At 42.7% G+C, this 16,663-nt stretch overlaps 1 protein-coding gene across 3 annotated transcripts in view; it reads right to left on the bottom strand.

The window, feature by feature from the left end:
• PRKDC (protein kinase, DNA-activated, catalytic subunit) overlaps positions 1-16,663 on the bottom strand; it is a 145,937-nt gene that overhangs the window by 124,789 nt on the left and 4,485 nt on the right. For 2 of the 3 annotated variants that reach the window (XM_067017134.1, XM_067017133.1), the window contains exons 8-10: positions 5,114-5,169; positions 4,993-5,023; positions 4,361-4,518 (exon numbers count right to left, since the gene is read on the bottom strand). In XM_067017134.1, the coding sequence (XP_066873235.1) occupies positions 4,361-4,518; positions 4,993-5,023; positions 5,114-5,169 (245 nt within the window). Of the gene's footprint in view, positions 1-4,360; positions 4,519-4,992; positions 5,024-5,113; positions 5,170-16,663 lie in introns of those variants that run through there. The other variant, XM_067017135.1, reaches the window with a different exon arrangement.

Raw genomic sequence — 16,663 nt, forward strand, 5'->3', positions numbered from 1 at the left:
TTGCTGTTACTCATAAAGAACCATTTCTTCCACCTGACTGCTTAGTCTCCAACAGATTCAGAAAAGGCACTTTCTCAAGTAAGCCTTTATTATACGTGACGCTTTTTTCCTAGAGAAAGGGACTGAAGGAGACCAGGTAGATGCAGGAAGACGTTTGCACAAAACACAGGCTCCAGACGAAAGCTCCCTGATGAAGCAGAAGGCGTCTTTAGACTCATGGTGACACAGAGCTGGCAGCCCAGAGGCCGGTGAGCTCAGTCACCAACAGACTGGGACCCACAGGAGGGAACACGGGGACGGCTCAAAACTAAAAACCAGAAAGAAAGACAAGTGTCTCATATAGTTTTCTGAGTACAGGTCTTTTACCTCCTTAGTTAGGTTTATTCCTCCTTAGGTAGGTGTTTTATTCTTTCTGTTGCAATGGTGAATGGTACTGTTTTCTTAATTTCTCTCTCATCTTTTGTTGTTCGTATATAGGAATGCAAGAGATTTCTATGCATTAATTTTGTATCCTGCAACTACACCAAATTCATTGATCAGCTCTAGTAGTTTTCTGGTGGCATCTTTAGGATTCTCTTAGTATCATGTCATCTGCAAACAGTTTTTCCAATTTGTATACCTTTTATTTCTTTTTCTTCTCTGACTGCCATGGCTAGGACTTCCAAAACTACGTTGAATAATAGTGGCGAGAGTGCACATCCTTGTCTTGTTCCTGATCTTACAGGAAATGCTTTCAGTTTTTCACCATTGAGAATCATGTTTGCTGTAGGTTTGCCATATATGGCCTCTATTATGTTGAAGTAGGTTCCCTCTACACCCACTTTCTGGAGAGTTTTTATCATAAATAGGTGTTGAATTTTGTCAAAAGCTTTTTCTGCATCGATTGAGATGATCATATGGTTTTTATTCTTCAATTTGTTAATATGGTTTATCACATTGATTGATTTGCATATATTGAAAAAACCTTGCATCCCTGGGATAAATCCCACTTGATCACGGTGTATGACACAAACAGATGGAGAGATATACCATGTTCTTGGATTAGAAGAATCAATATTGTAAATACGACTATACTACACATAGCATTCTACAGATTCAATGCAATCCGTACCAAATTACCAGTGGCATTTTTTACAAAATTAGAACAAAAAATCTTAAAATTTGTATGGAGACACAAAAGACCCCAAAGAGCCAAAGCAGTCTTGAGGGGAAAAAAAAAATGGAGCTGGAGGAATCAGACTCCCAGATTTCAGACTATACTACAAAGCTACAGTAATCAAGACAATATGGTACTGGCACAAAAACAGAAATACAGATCAATGGAACAGGATAGAAAGCCCAGAGATAAACCCACACACCTATGGTCAACTAATCTATGACACAAGAGGCAAGAATATACAATGGAGAAAAGACAGTCTCTTCAATAAGTGGTGCTGGGAAAACTGGACAGCCACATGAATAAAAATGAAATTAGAACACTCCCTAACACTATACACAAAAATAAACTAGAAATGAATTAAAGATCTAAATATACGATCAGACACTATAAAACTCTTGGAGGAAAACATAGGAAGAACACTCTAACATAAATCACAGCAAGATCCTTTTTTGACCCACCTCCTAGAGAAATGGAAATAAAAACAAAAATAAACAAATGGGATCTAATGAAACTTAAAAGCTTTTGCACAGCAAAGGAAACTATAAACAAGACAAAAAGACAACCCTCAGAATGGGAGAAAATATTTGCAAACGAATCAACGGACAAAGCATTAATCTCTAAAATATATACACAGCTCACGCAGCTCAATATTAAAAAAACAAACAACCCAAACCAAAAATGGGCAGAAGACCTAAATAAACATTTCTCCAAAGAAGAGATATACAGATTGCCAACAAACACATGAAAGAATGCTCAACATCATTAATCATTAGAGAAATGCAAATCAAAACTACAGTGAGGTATCATCTCACACCGGTCAGAATGGCCATCATCAAAAGAACTATAAACAATAAATGCTGGAGATGGTGTGGAGAAAAGGGAACCCTCTTGCACTGTTGGTGGGAATGTAAATTGATACAGCCACTATGGAGAACAGTGGAGGTTCCTTAAAAAACTAAAAATAGAACTACCATACGACCCAGCAATCCCACTACCGGGCATACACCCTGAGAAAACCATAATTCAAAGAGTCATGTACTAAAATGTTCATTGCAGCACTATTTACAATAGCCAGGACATGGAAGCAACCTAAGTGTCCATCAACTGAAGAATGGATAAAGAAGATTTGGTACATATATACAATGGACTATTACACAGCCATAAAAAGAAACAAAATTGAGTTATCTGTAGTGAGGTGGATGGACCTAGAGTCTGTCATACAGAGTGAAGTAAGTCAGAAAGAGAAAAACAAATACTGTATGCTAACACACATATATGGAATCTAAAAAAAAAAAAGCTCATGAAGAACCTAGGGGCAAGACGGGAATAAAGACACAGACCTACTAGAGAATGCACTTCAGGATACGGGGAGGAGGAAGGGTAAGCTGGGATGAAGTGAGAGAGTGGCATGGACATATATACACTACCAAACGTAAAAAAGATAGCTAGTGGGAAGTAGCCGCATAGAACAGGGAGATCAGCTTGGTGTTTTGTGACCACCTAAAGGGGTGGGATAGGGAAGGTGGGAGGGAGGGAGATGCAAGAGGGAAGAGATATGGGGACATATGTGTATGTATAACTGATTCACTTTATTATAAAGCAGAAACTAACACACCATTGTAAAGCAATTATACTCCAATAAAGATGTTAAAAAATTTAAAAAAAAGAAAATGTACAAACAACAAATGCTGGAGAGGGTGTGGAGAAAAGGAAACCCTCTTGCACCACTGGTGGGAATGTAAATTGATACAGCCACTATGGAGAACAGCATGGAGGTTCCTTAAAAAACTAAAAATAGAATTACCATATGATCCAACAAACCCACTACTGGGCATGTACTCAGAGAAAACTGTAATTCAAAAAGACACATGCACCGCAATGTTCACTGCAGCACTACTGACAATAGCCAGGTCATGGAAGGAACCTAAATGCCCATCGACAGACGAATGGATAAAGAAGATGTGGTACAAATATACAATGGAATATTACTCAGCCATAAAAAGGAACGAAATTGGGTCATTTGTAGCGTCGTGGATGGACCTAGAGACTATCATACAGGGTGAAGTAAGTCAGAAAGAGAAAAACAAATATCACGTTAACACATATATGTGCAATCTAGAAAAATGGTACAGATGAACGGGTTTGCATGGCAGAAATAGAGACACAGAAAACAAACACTGGACACCAAGGGGAGTGGGTGGTGGTGGTGGTGGGATGAACTGGGAGATTGGCATTGACATGTATCCACCAATATGTATAAAACAGACAACTGATAAGAACCTGCTGTATAAAAAATAAAATTAAAAAAAAAAAGCTCAGACACTCAAGATGAATCTAATTCATTTCTCTCTCTCTCTCCAGTGTAAAATAAGTCACTTTCTTCTCCATAATTTCTCACCCTTAAAATGCCTTCAAAAAAAAACATGCTCATTCAATAGGCAAAACAATAATGGAAAAGAAGAGTGAAGTCGGAAGACATCCACTACCTAATTACAAGAGTTAATATAAAGCTGGAGCCATCAACACAGTGAGGTACTGACGCAAGGATAGACAGAAAGACAAATGGAACAACAGTCCACAAATAAAGCTCCACACATGGGGTCAACTGCTTTGTGACCACAGTGCCCAGGTAAGTTGATGGGGAAAGAAGTCTTCAACAAATGGTGCTTGAATCAAAAAAAGGGGGAAAAAAATCAACTTCAAACCTTACTGTACATCATACACAAAAACTAACTCAAAACGCATTATAAACCTAAATGTAAATGTTAAAACTATGAATTACAAAACTTCTTGTGGAAAACTAGGAGAAAATCTCTGCAATCACAGGACAGGTCAAGTTTTCTTAGGGCATAGAAAAGAGGACCAATTAGAAAACTGGTAAATTGGACTTAAACTTTAAAAGTCCTGCTCTTCGAAAGATACACTTAAGAAAAAGAAAAGAGAAGCCACAGAGAAAAACTATTTGCACTATTTTGAAAAAAGGGTTTGTCTCCTAATTGTATAAAGAACATTTACAGCTCGTTAATAAAATGACGTACAACCTGATTTCAAAGCAAGCAAAAGACCTGAAGGAACACTTCACAAAACAAGACCTAAGAACGGCAAAACCACTACAGGAAAAAAAAGATCAACAGTCACCAGGGAAATTCATGCACAAGATTGGAATTTAATTTTTTGCATAGAAAAAATTTTAAACAGTACCTGTTTCAGGAAAGATTCCAGAGCTGAATATGCAGCTTTCTTCAATTCCATATTTGTGTGGCTACACCATTTCGACAATATTTCAAATAAGGAAACGTAGTTGTCCAGGAGGCAGGTGCTAAACTGAGATGCGTGCAGGGTAAATATGGACAAACCGGCTGCAAATGCAAAATACATCACATTTAAATTAAGACAACACAGGGTGGAACAAAGAGCTAAGGAAAAGCTTCAGGCACACGTCAAATTAAAACTGTCCTCACAAAGGGGGCTCCAGTGCCCTTACTCTAGTGACCCGGTGGCCCCCTGAGACTTCTGATGCCTCCGTCCTCCATCTGAATCGACAGGCCCGTGACTCCCAAAACAAAGGTCAGGAGTAGGATCAGGGTTTATTCAGATAAAGTCAGAATCAAACAATCTGGATCCCCTGAGAGTTGCTCTGAAGAGATGTTTTCTGCAATCATGTGATCTAAGTGTGACCATCTCAACCAGCTCTCAAGAGGCCCCGTCATAACCGCATGGGAGCCTCACAGGTGTCATTGCACTGACTTTCACTCACGGTTTAAGCAAATGTTCACTCAATGTGTTAACTTAATAACCTGAAACATTCCACATCATTAAATATAGGGTCTTACCCAAAGGCACCGCATATCTCTTCAGATCAATCTATTAAAAAAAAAAAAAAACAATTTACCATCAATGTTTGACAATCACAGGGCTCAGCTGCAAAAGAATTAGAGGAGCATTAAGTCTTACCTGAGGACAGATTGCCTTCAGTGCAAAATCAAAAATCTCCCTTGAAGTCTGGGGGTCTGGGGAAAAACAGAAAGCAGCCGCTGTCACACAGCATAATAGTATCACGGGACCAAGCTCACAAGATGTTAGAACTTAACAGCTCTGTTCCAGACAGCACGGAGGCATCCTGCAGGCCTCTCTGCCCAGGCCCCCGAGCTGACCCTGCCCACACCCACGGCTGCACGTGTCGTGTCTCGGGAGACTGCCAAGGCCGTGTCCGGAGGTCTCCTTTCTCCCACAGGACCCAGTCCTATGTGGTGCATGCACGCGAAGTGTGGACGCCACACAGCGGCCACAGCTAGACACATCCAGGATGAAAAGCCAGCTTCTGGCCCGCAGCTCAGTAACCACTGGACGGACTTCAGCTGCTCACTGCCACCAAGAGCCATGGCTCTCGGTGCTGTACTAAAGCACACCTCAGCCAAAGCAGGCAGGCAGCCTTCGTGAACATCAAGGCCCAGACCTGTTCCTGGCGCAGAAGCCCCTCTCACACCGACCCCACATTCCGTGCGACCTCACCCCTCCCCAGCGTCCTGCAGCAGGCGACCCAGCTCTCGTGAACCCAACCACAGCCGGCAGCCTGGACGCCCGGGAACCCACCACTCCCGCTGCCTGGAACGTCCTCTCCAGCAGGCCCCTCGCTACCCTGCTGGCCTCTGCCTCTCGTCACCTCCCCACAAAGAGCCGTGGGCTGTGCACCCCCTCTGTCTCTGCACGCTCAAGACCCCTACTCGCAGCGCCCAGCGTGCACACACAAACGCAGCCTGACATCTGCGGAGCGTGCTCCTCGCCTGTCTTCTCGCCGCACTGAGATCGCGAGGGCAGGAACCCGGGGACTCCCATCTCTGAGCGCAGCGCCCAACCCATCACTCTTCAGACAGAAGACACCAAAGAAAGACATGCTCTATGAACAAACGTATTAGTACTGAGTATTACCGCCTGAAGTCCCATAATCACAGCGCGACCATAAACTGCCAATTTTAGCCTCAGATCAAGGCTTAAATCCCAGTCCTGCCACGTGCTGGTTACATTAGTTTCCTGTCACTGCTGTAACCAATTATCACAAACTCAGCGGCTTAAAACAACACAAACTTATTACCACACAGTTCTGGAGGTGAGAAATCTGAGACCAAGATCACAGCTACAAGTCGAAAACCCTGTGAGAACGCCCTGAGGACCAGCAGGACAGACCTTGCACAGCTGAAGACAGAAAAGTAGCAGCCACGCAGAGGGCCCGGCACAGTGTGGCCTGCTCCCCCAGCACTGCGACCACAGGGTCCGGACCCCACGTCCGGCTCCCCAGCTGGAGACCCTGCACCCACAAGATGAGCCCCCAGAACATCCGGGAGAGCCAGGGGACTGCAGGGAACGAGAGCCGCTCCCCCCAAGGCCCAGCACAGGGGCTGCAGCTCGAAAAGCGCCTGGGTCTCCTCTCCCATAAAGGAGTGGCATGGACTAACTCCAAATCGTGTGCCAGAGGAGCAGGGCTCTGCTGGCACGTTCTCAGGGTCCCCAGGGACTGGCAGGCACCAGATGCGGGCTGTGGGAGCCCTGCCCTCCACCAAGCTGGCTGGGTACCACCAGCCCCTTTCTGACTCCCCATCTTACCCATCAGCCCCCCTCACCCCACCCAGTTTCAGCTGCAGACCCACCATGGCCCGCACTCCTCCCAAGCAGTCCCCGCCCCACCAATCCTGGTGCGTGCCCTCGGCCAGCACCACAGCCCCTCCAAATCCACCCCTGCCTGGACAGACACCTCTGGCCAGCACCAGCATCCCCCAACGTGGCCCCTGCCCCAAGGGCTGGCCACACACACTGGAGCACCAGCAATAGCTGTACCCAGGCCTCAGACCCCGGGGCACATGGTAGTGCACGGGAGACCAGCATGGCCCGGCCACACAGGGGACGCTCCTGGGGCACCCGGCTCCAATGCAGTCTGGGGGCACTGCACTACTGGGCCCCACAGGGCACCTTCTATACCAAGACCAGGAAATGCAGCTGACCTACCAAATACACAGAAACAAACACACAGAATCAGGCAAGATGAGGAGCCAAAGGAACATGTTCCCTCCTGCACCGCTGACTTTCCGGGAAAGTAAACTGCTGCAGCCACTGAGGAAAGCTGTGCAGAGGTTCCCCAAAAACTCAAAAATAAAACTACTACATGATCAAACTACAATCCTGCAGCCTGTGGAAGGAAAAACACATTCACAGGAAGACAAAATGAAAAGGCAGAGAACTATACCAGATGAAGAAACAAGAAAAAACCCCAGGAAAACCACTAAATGAACTGGAGATAGGCAACCTTCCAAAATAAAAATTCAAAATAATGACAGTGAAGATGATCCAGGACCTCAGAAAAAGAAGGCAAAAATGGAGAAGATGCAAGAAATGTTTAACAAAGACGTAGAATAATTAAAGAACAGAAACCTAGAAGAATTAAAGAACAAACAGATAAACAATAAATGATATTAAAAATACACTAGAAGGAATCAACAGCAGAATAACTGAGGCATAAGACAGATAAATGACCTGGAAGACAGGGTGGAATTCACTGCCGCAGAACAGAATAAAGACAAAAGAATGAAAAGAAATGAAGACAGCCTAAGAGACCTCTGGGACAACATTAAATGCACCAACATTCACATTATAGGGGTCCCAAAAGGAGAAGAGAGAGAAAAAGGACCCGAGAAAATATCTGAAGAGACTGTAGTTGAAAACGTCCCTAACATCGAAAAGGAAACAGCCACCCAAGTCCAGGAAACGCACAGAGTCCCAGGCAGGATAAACCCAAGGAGAAACATGCCAAGACACACAGTAATCAGATGGACAAAAATTAGAGACAAAGAAAAATTATTGAAAGCAACAAGGGAAACTAACAAATAACATACAAGGGAACTCCCATAAGGTTAACAGCTGATTTCTCAGCAGAAACTCTACAAGCCAAAAGGGAGTGGCATGATATGTTTACAGTGATGAAAAGGAAGAACCTACAACCAAGATTACTCTACCCAACAAGGACCTCATTCAGATTCGACGGAGAAATCAAAAGCTTTACAGACAAGCAAAAGCTAAGAGAATTTGGCACCACCAAACCAGCTAGAGGAATTTCTTTAGGTGGGAAACACAGAGAAGAAAAGGACCAACAAAAACAACCCCATAACAATTAAGAAAATGGTAATAAGAACATGCATATCAATAATTACCTTAAATGTGAATGGATTAAATGCTCCAACCAAAAGACACAGGATCGCTAAATAGATACGAAAACAAGACCAATATATATGCTGTCTACAAGAGACCCACTTCAGACCTAGGGACACATACAGACTGAAAGTGAGGGGATGGAAAAAGATATTCCATGCAAATGGAAATCGAAAGAAAACTGGGGTAGCAATACTCATATCAGACAAAGGAGACTTTAAAATAAAGAATGTTACAAGAGTCAAGAAAGGACACTACATAATCAAGGAATCAAACCAGGAAAAAAATATAACAATTATAAATATATATGCACCCAACACAGGAGCACCTCAATACATATGGCAAATGCTAAATAACAACCACAAAAGAAGAAATCGACAATACCACAGTAATAGTAGGGGACTTTAACACCCCACTTACACCAATGAACAGATCAAAAAAAATAAATAAGGAAACAAAAGCTTTAAATGATACATTAAACAAGAGGGACTTAATATTTATAGGACATTCCATCCAAAAACAGCAGATTACACTTTCTTCTCAAATGCACACAGAACATTCTCCAAGACAGATCACATCTTGGGTCACAAATCAAGCCTCGGTAAATTTAAGAAAACTGAAATAATATCAAGCATCTTTTCTGACCACAACACTATGAGATTAGAAATCAATTACAGGGGAAAAAGACATAAAAAACACAAACACATGGAGGCTGAACAATACATTACTAAATAATTAAGAGATCACTGAAGAAATCAAAGAGAAAATCAAAAAATACCTAGAGACAGGGCTTCCCTGGTGGCACAGTGGTTGAGAGTCCGCCTGCCGATGCAGGGGACATGGGTTCCTGCCCCAGTCCAGGAAGATCCCACATGCTGCAGAGTGGCTGGGCCCATGAGCCATGGCTGCTGACCCTGCGCATCCAGAGCCTGTGCTCCACAACGGGAGAGGCCACAACAGTGAGAGGCCCGTGTAGCCCCAAAAAAAAACCACCTAGAGACAAATGACAATGAAAACACGACGATCCAAAACCCATGGGATGCAGCTAAAGCAGTTCTAAGAGGGAAGTTTATAGCAATACGGTCCTACCTCAGGAAACAAGAAAATTTTCAAATAAACAATCTAAACTTACACCTACAGGAACTAAAGAAAGAACAAATAGAACCCAAAGTTAGTAGAAGGAAAGAAATCATAAAGATCAGAGCAGAAATAAATGAAACAGAAACAAAGAAAACAATAACAAAGACGAAGAAAACTAAAAGCTGGTTGTCTGAGAAGATAAACAAAACTGATAAATCTTTAGCCAGACTCATCAAAAAAAAAAAGAGGTAGAAGACAAATCAATAAAATTAGAAATGAAAAAGCATAAGTTACAACAGACATGGCAGAAATACAAAGCATCATAAGAGACTATTACGAGCAACTCTATGCCAATAAAATGGACAACGTGGAAGAAATGGACAAATTCTTAGCAAGGTATAACCTTCCAAGGCTGAACCAAGAAGCAAAAGAAAATACGAACACACCAATCACAAGTAATGAAACTGAAACTGTGATTAAAAATCTTCCAACAGGGCTTCCCTGGTGGCGCAGTGGTTCAGAGTCCGCCTGCCAATGCAGGGGACACAGGTTCATGCCCCGGTCTGGGAAGATCCCACATGCCACAGAGTGGCTAGGCCCATGAGCCATGGCCGCTGAGCCTGCACATCCAGAGCCTGTGCTCTGCAAGAGGAGAGGCCACAACAGTGAGAGGCCCGAGTACCACAAAAAAAAAAAAAAAAAAATCTTCCAACAAACAAAAGTCCAAGACCAGATGGCTTCACAGGTGAATTCTATCAAACATGTAGAGAAGAGCTAACACCCATCCTTCTCAAACTCTTCCAAAAAACTGCAGAGGAAGGAACACTCCCAAACTCATTCTATGAGGCCACCATCACCCTGATACCGAAACCGGACAAAGATCCTACAAAAAAAGAAAATTTCAGAACAATATCACCGATGAATATAAATACAAAAATCCTCAACAAAATACTAGCAAACAGAATCCAACAACATATTAAAAGGATCATACACCATGATTAAGTGGGATTTATGCCAGGTATCCAAGGATTCTTCAATATATGCAATTCAATCAATGCGATAAACCACATCAACAAATTGAAGAATAAAAACCAAATGATCCTCTCAATTAATGCAGACAAAGCTTGTAACAAAATTCAACACCCACTTATGAAAAAACTCTCCAGAAAGTGGGCATAGAGGGAACCTACCTCAACATAATAAAGGCCATATATGACAAACCCACAGCAAACAGCTTTTTCAATGGTGAAAACCTGAAAGCATTTCTATAAGATCAGGAACAAGACAAGGATGTCCATTCTCACCACTATTATTCAACATAATTTTGGAAGTCCCAGCCATGGCAATCAGAGAAGAAAAATAAATAAAAGGATACAAATTGGAAAAGAAGAAGTAAAACTGTCACTGTTTGCAGATGACATGATACTATACATTGAGAATCCTAAAGATGCTATCAGAAAACTACTAGAGCTAATCAATGAATTTGGTAAAATTGCAGGATACAAAATTAATACACAGAAATCTCTTGCATTCCTATACACTAACAACTAAAGACCAGATAGAGATATCAAGGAAACAATACCATTCACCACTGCAACAAAAACAATAAAATACCTAGGAATGAACCTACCTAAGGAGGTAAAAGACCTGTACTCAGAAAACTATAAGACACTGATGAAAGAAATCAAAGATGACACAAACAGATGGAGACATATATCATGTTCTTGGATTAGAATAATCAATACTGTGAAAATGACTACTACCTAAAGCAATCTACAGATTCAATGCAATCCCTATCAAATTACCAGTGGCATTTTTTACAAAACTAGAACAAAAAATCTTAAAATTTGTATGGAGACATAAAAGACCCTGAATAGCCAAAGCAGTCTTGAGGGAAAAAAACTGAGCAGGAGGAATCAGAATCCCAGATTTCAGACTATACTACAAAGCTACAATAATCAAGACACTATGGTACAGGCACAAAAAGAGAAATATAGATCAATGGAACAGGATAGAAACTCCAGAGATAAACCCACGCACCTATGGTCAACTAATCTATGACAAAGGAGGCAAGAATATACAATGGAGAAAAGATAAGCCTCTTCAATAAGTGGTGCTGGGAAAACTGGACAGCTACATGTAAAAGAATGAAATTAGAACACTCCCTAACACCATATACACAAATACAATGGATTAGAGACCTAAATGTAAAACCAGACACTATAAAACTCTTAGAGTAAAACATAGGAAGAACTCTGACATAAATCACAGCACGATCTTTTTTGATCCACCTCCTAGAGTAATGGAAATAAAAACAAAAATAAACAAATGGGGCGTAATGAAACTTAAAAGCTTCTGCAAAACAAAGGAAACTAAAAAAAAAAAGATGAAACGACAACCCTCAGAATAGGAGAAAATATTTGCAAACGAATCAACAAAGCATTATTCTCCAAAATATATAAACAGCTCATGCAGCTCAATATTTAAAAAAAACGAACAACCCAATCCAAAAATGGGCAGAAGACCTAAATAAACATTTATCCAAAGAAGACATACAGATGGCCAAGAGGCACATGAAAAGCTGCTCAATATCACTATTAGAGAAATGCAAATCAGAACTACAATGAGGTATCACCTCACACCAGTTAGAATGGGCACCATCAGAAAATCTACAAACAACAAATGCTGATGAGGGTGTGGAGAAAAGGGAACCCTCTTGCACTGTTGGTGGGAATGTAAATGTAAATTGATACAGCCACTATGGAGAACAGTATGGAGGTGCCTTAAAAACTGAAAACAGAATTACCATATGACCCAGCAATCCCACTACTGGGCATATACCCAGATAAAACCATAATTCAAAAAGACACATGCCCCCCAATGTTAATTGCAGCACTACTTACAATAGCCAGGTCATGGAAGCAACCTAAATGCTCACCAAAAGACAAATGGATAAAGAAGATGTGGTACGTATATATGAAATATTACTCAGCCATAAAAAGGAACAAACTTGGGTCATTTGTAGAGACGTGGATGGATCTAGAGACTGTCATAGAGAGTGAAGTAAGTCAGAAAAACAAAAACAAATATAGTATATTAACGCATACATGTGAACCTAGAAAAATGGTACAGAGAAACCGGTTTGCAGGGCAGAAAGAGATAAAGACATAGAGAACAAAGGTACAGACACCAAGGGGGGAAAGTGGCAGGGGGGGGGTGGTGGTGGGATGAATTGTGAGATTGGGATTGACATATATACACCAATATGTATAAAACAGATAACTAATAAGAATCTGCTGTATAAAAAATAAAATAAAATTCAAAAATTAAAAAAACAAACCACCACAGGATCCAGCAATTTCACTTCTATATATTTACCCAAAAAAAATGAAAATACTAATTAGAAAAAATATATGCACTCCAGTGTTCAAAACAGCATTATTTACAACAGCAAAATATGGAAGCAATCTAAGTGCCCATGGATAAATGAATGGATAAAAAAATATGTGGTGAATATCTATGTATATATACATATTTGTAGGAATACTATTCAGCCATAAGAAACAAAGAAGTCTCGCCATCTACATGGATGGGCCTAGAGAGTATTATGCTAAGTGAAGTAAGTCACACAGAAAGACAAACACCACGTATTTGTCTCACTTACATGTGGAATCTAAAAAGCAAATGAACAAACAGAAAAGAAACAGACAGACACAGAGAGCAAAGTGCATGTTGCCAGAGGGAACAGAGGTGGGAGGATGAGTGAAACAGGTGAAGGAGATTAAGAGCCACAAACCTCCCGTTGTGAAGTCAGTCAGTCACGAGGATGTGACACACAACACGGGGAATACAGTCAATAACTTCGTAACAACTTCGTTTGGTGACATATGGTTACCAGACTCATCGAGGTGATCATTTCCAAAGATATTTCATCATCAGATCACTATGCTGTATGCCTGTAACTAACATAATATTGTAATGCAACTGTACTTCATTTAAAAAGATAAAATAAGGAATTGCCTGACGGCTCAGTGGTTAGGACTTGGCACTTTCACTGCCAGGGCCCGAGTTCAATCCCTGGTCAGGGAAATTAGATCCTGCAAGCCGTGAGACACGGCCGGAAAAAAATAAATAAAAGGAAAAAATAAAATAACATAACATACAGTCAAGGTGTCATCCGGGTGTGTTCTTTCCCAGAGGCCTTCAGGGCTGCCTTCTCCTGACTCTAGAGGCTGCTCGCTCTCCTTGGCTCCAGGCCCTTCTCCATCCTCGCAGCCTCCCTCACCCCTGTTTCAGTACCTTTGTGATCACACTGGGCCCACCTGGATAACCTCAGGTCACGGTCAGGTGACGAGCAGCCTCCATCCCGTCTGCCACCCGGCTCTCCTTTGTGATACAACCTGAGCCACAGGCGCTGGGATTAGAAGGAGGACCTCTTTGGAAGCCACTATTCTGCCCACCTTGCTACTTGAATGACTTTGGAGAAGTTACTTAGTTCTAGTTTTCTAATCTATGAGACAAAGATATTATCACCTACCTTGGTGAGTTATTACAGGAATTTTCCTTGCAGTATGAATAATCTTTTTTTTTTTTTTTTTTTTTTTTTTTGCGGTACGCAGGCCTCTCACTGTCGCGGCCTCTCCCGTTGCGGAGCACAGGCTGCGGAGGCGCAGGCTCAGCGGCCATGGCTCACGGGCCCAGCCGCTCCGCGGCACGTGGGATCTTCCCGGACCAGGGAACGAACCCGTGTCTCCTGCATCGGCAGGCGGATTCTCAACCACTGCGCCACCAGGAAAGCCCAGTATGAATAAGCTTTAGCACACAATAAATAAGCAGTAAGTGCTATTATTCTTCTTGTTCGCCAAACGTCAAATATAGGAAGCAAGGACAAAAAGAAATAAGCAACATTACCCGCCACCATGGTCAAGTGACAAAATAAACATACAACCTGGTAGATTAAAAACACGTCACAGAAAGTGCTATCACAGAGAGGACTACAGAAGCCCAAGGAAGTGACCCACACGGGGAGCATAAAGGCTTCAGAAAACAGATCTTTGAGCAGAAACCTGACAGGGTGGGAAGCTGGCCACAGACATGGAGCACAGAGAGAGGAGACTGAGGAAGGGAAAGCAGGTGGAAATGCGCCAGTGTTCCTGGTCAGAAGCAACAAAGATGGGGTGAATAGGAACACTAGGTGGAAACATTCGAAACTGCTGTTTTCACAGGCCAAAATCACTGGATGCTGGCAATTTCTTAAGTTTCAATTTAGTAAAAGCAAACACATGCTGGAGGAAGAAAAATTTGGCAATTATCTGAACACAACACAGTAAGGAAGGGCAAACAGATTTTTTTCTTGTGAAGAATTTATGGGGTTAAAAGTTTTATTTGTCTTGTAAAAAGAAATGAATTTCCTGGGCTTCCCTGGTGGCGCAGTGGTTGGGAGTCCGCCTGCCGATGCAGGGGACGCGGGTTCGTGCCCCGGTCCGGGAGGGTCCCACGTGCCGCGGAGCAGCTGGGCCCGTGAGCCGTGGCCGCTGAGCCTGCGCGTCCGGAGCCTGTGCTCCGCAACGGGAGAGGCCACAACGGTGAGAGGTCCGCGTACCGCCAAAAAAAAAAAAAAAGAAAGAAATGAATTTCTTAATGCTTACAATGCCGTCATAGCTAGATTATCCTCTAAACCTTTAATTTTGAGATACTATTGAAGAACACTACTGCCGGCTATGTAGAAAATTGTATTAAACAGAGTTTAAAATCAATAAGTAGTGATTTCCAGCATAAGAATTACAAAATGCTAATGAAGGAAATCAAAGAGGACCTAAATAAGCGAAGAGGTACACTGTGTTCGTGGACTGGAAGATTCAACGTGGTAAAGATACCAACTCTCCCCAAATTGATCTACCGGTTTAGCACAACGACCATCAAAATCCAAGCCAGGTTTTTCACAGACACAGACCAACTTATTCTAAGAGTGACGTGGAAAAGCACAGACTTTATAATACCAAAATGATTTTTAAAAGGAAGAATAAAACGCGAGAACTTAACGGCACTCGACATTTAAGGCTCACTCTATAGTTATATCAAAGACAGTGTGCTATCAGCAGGGGAACAGACACACAGACCAACAGAACAGAGAACCAAGGATTGACCCACACAAACTATTTTCTACAGAAGCACACAACGATTCAGTGACCTGGCAATGATCTCCTGGAGATGGCACCAAAATCACAGGCAACCAAAGGAAAAACAGATAAACTGGACTTCATCAAAATAAACAACTTTTGCACATCAAATGGCACAATCAACAGAGTGAAAAGGCAATCCATGGAACAGGAGAAAATATTTGCAAATCATGTATCTGATAAGGAACTGATATGCAGAATATACAAATAACCCCTACAACTCAGTAACAAAAAGTCACATGATCTGACTTTTTAAATGGGCGAAGAACGTGAATAGACATTTCTCCCAAGAAGAGAGAGGGAGTGCAACAGGCACTTGTGAAAAAACTCAACGCCATCAGGGAGATGCAGCGAGATACCGCCTCACACCCACTACGATGGCTACGATCAAACAATAGAAAACAACAAGTACTGGTGAGGATGCGGAGAGACTGTGCACTGCTGGTGGGAACGTAAATTAGTGCAGCCCCTGTGGAAAACACTAAAGCAGTTACTCAAAAAATTGAATATAGAACTACCACATGATCCAGCAAGCCCACTTCTGGGGATATACCCTCAAAATGAAAGCAGGGACTCCAGGGATTTGCACACCCATTTTCTGGCAGCATTATTCACAATAGTCAAAAAGCAGAAGCAACCCAAGTGTTCACTGAGAGAGGAGGAGGGGAGGGGGAGGAGGGGAGGAGGGGAGGAGGGGAGGAGGGGAGGGGAGGAGGGGAGGGGAGGAGGGGAGGGGAGGGGAGGAGGGGAGGAAGGAGGGGGAGGAGGGGAGGGGGAAAGGGTGAGGGTGGAGGGGAGAAGGGGGAGGATAGAGGGGGAGGAGCAGGAGGGGAGAGTAGGGGGAAAGGGGGAGGACAAATAGGAGGATGGGGAGGAGAGGGGGAGGAAGGAAGGAGGGGGAGGAGGGAGCAGGGGGGAGGGGGAGGTGGCTGTGGCCATAAAAGGGGAGCATGAAGGATCCTCCTGGTGACGGGCTGCTCAGTGTCGTGGCTGCCATGGTGCATACACGAGTCCACACCTGCTAAAACTGCACAAAACTAAACCCAAC

Source organism: Kogia breviceps, chromosome 17 (assembly GCF_026419965.1).
Source record: "Kogia breviceps isolate mKogBre1 chromosome 17, mKogBre1 haplotype 1, whole genome shotgun sequence".
NCBI classification, from domain to species: Eukaryota; Metazoa; Chordata; class Mammalia; order Artiodactyla; family Physeteridae; genus Kogia; species Kogia breviceps.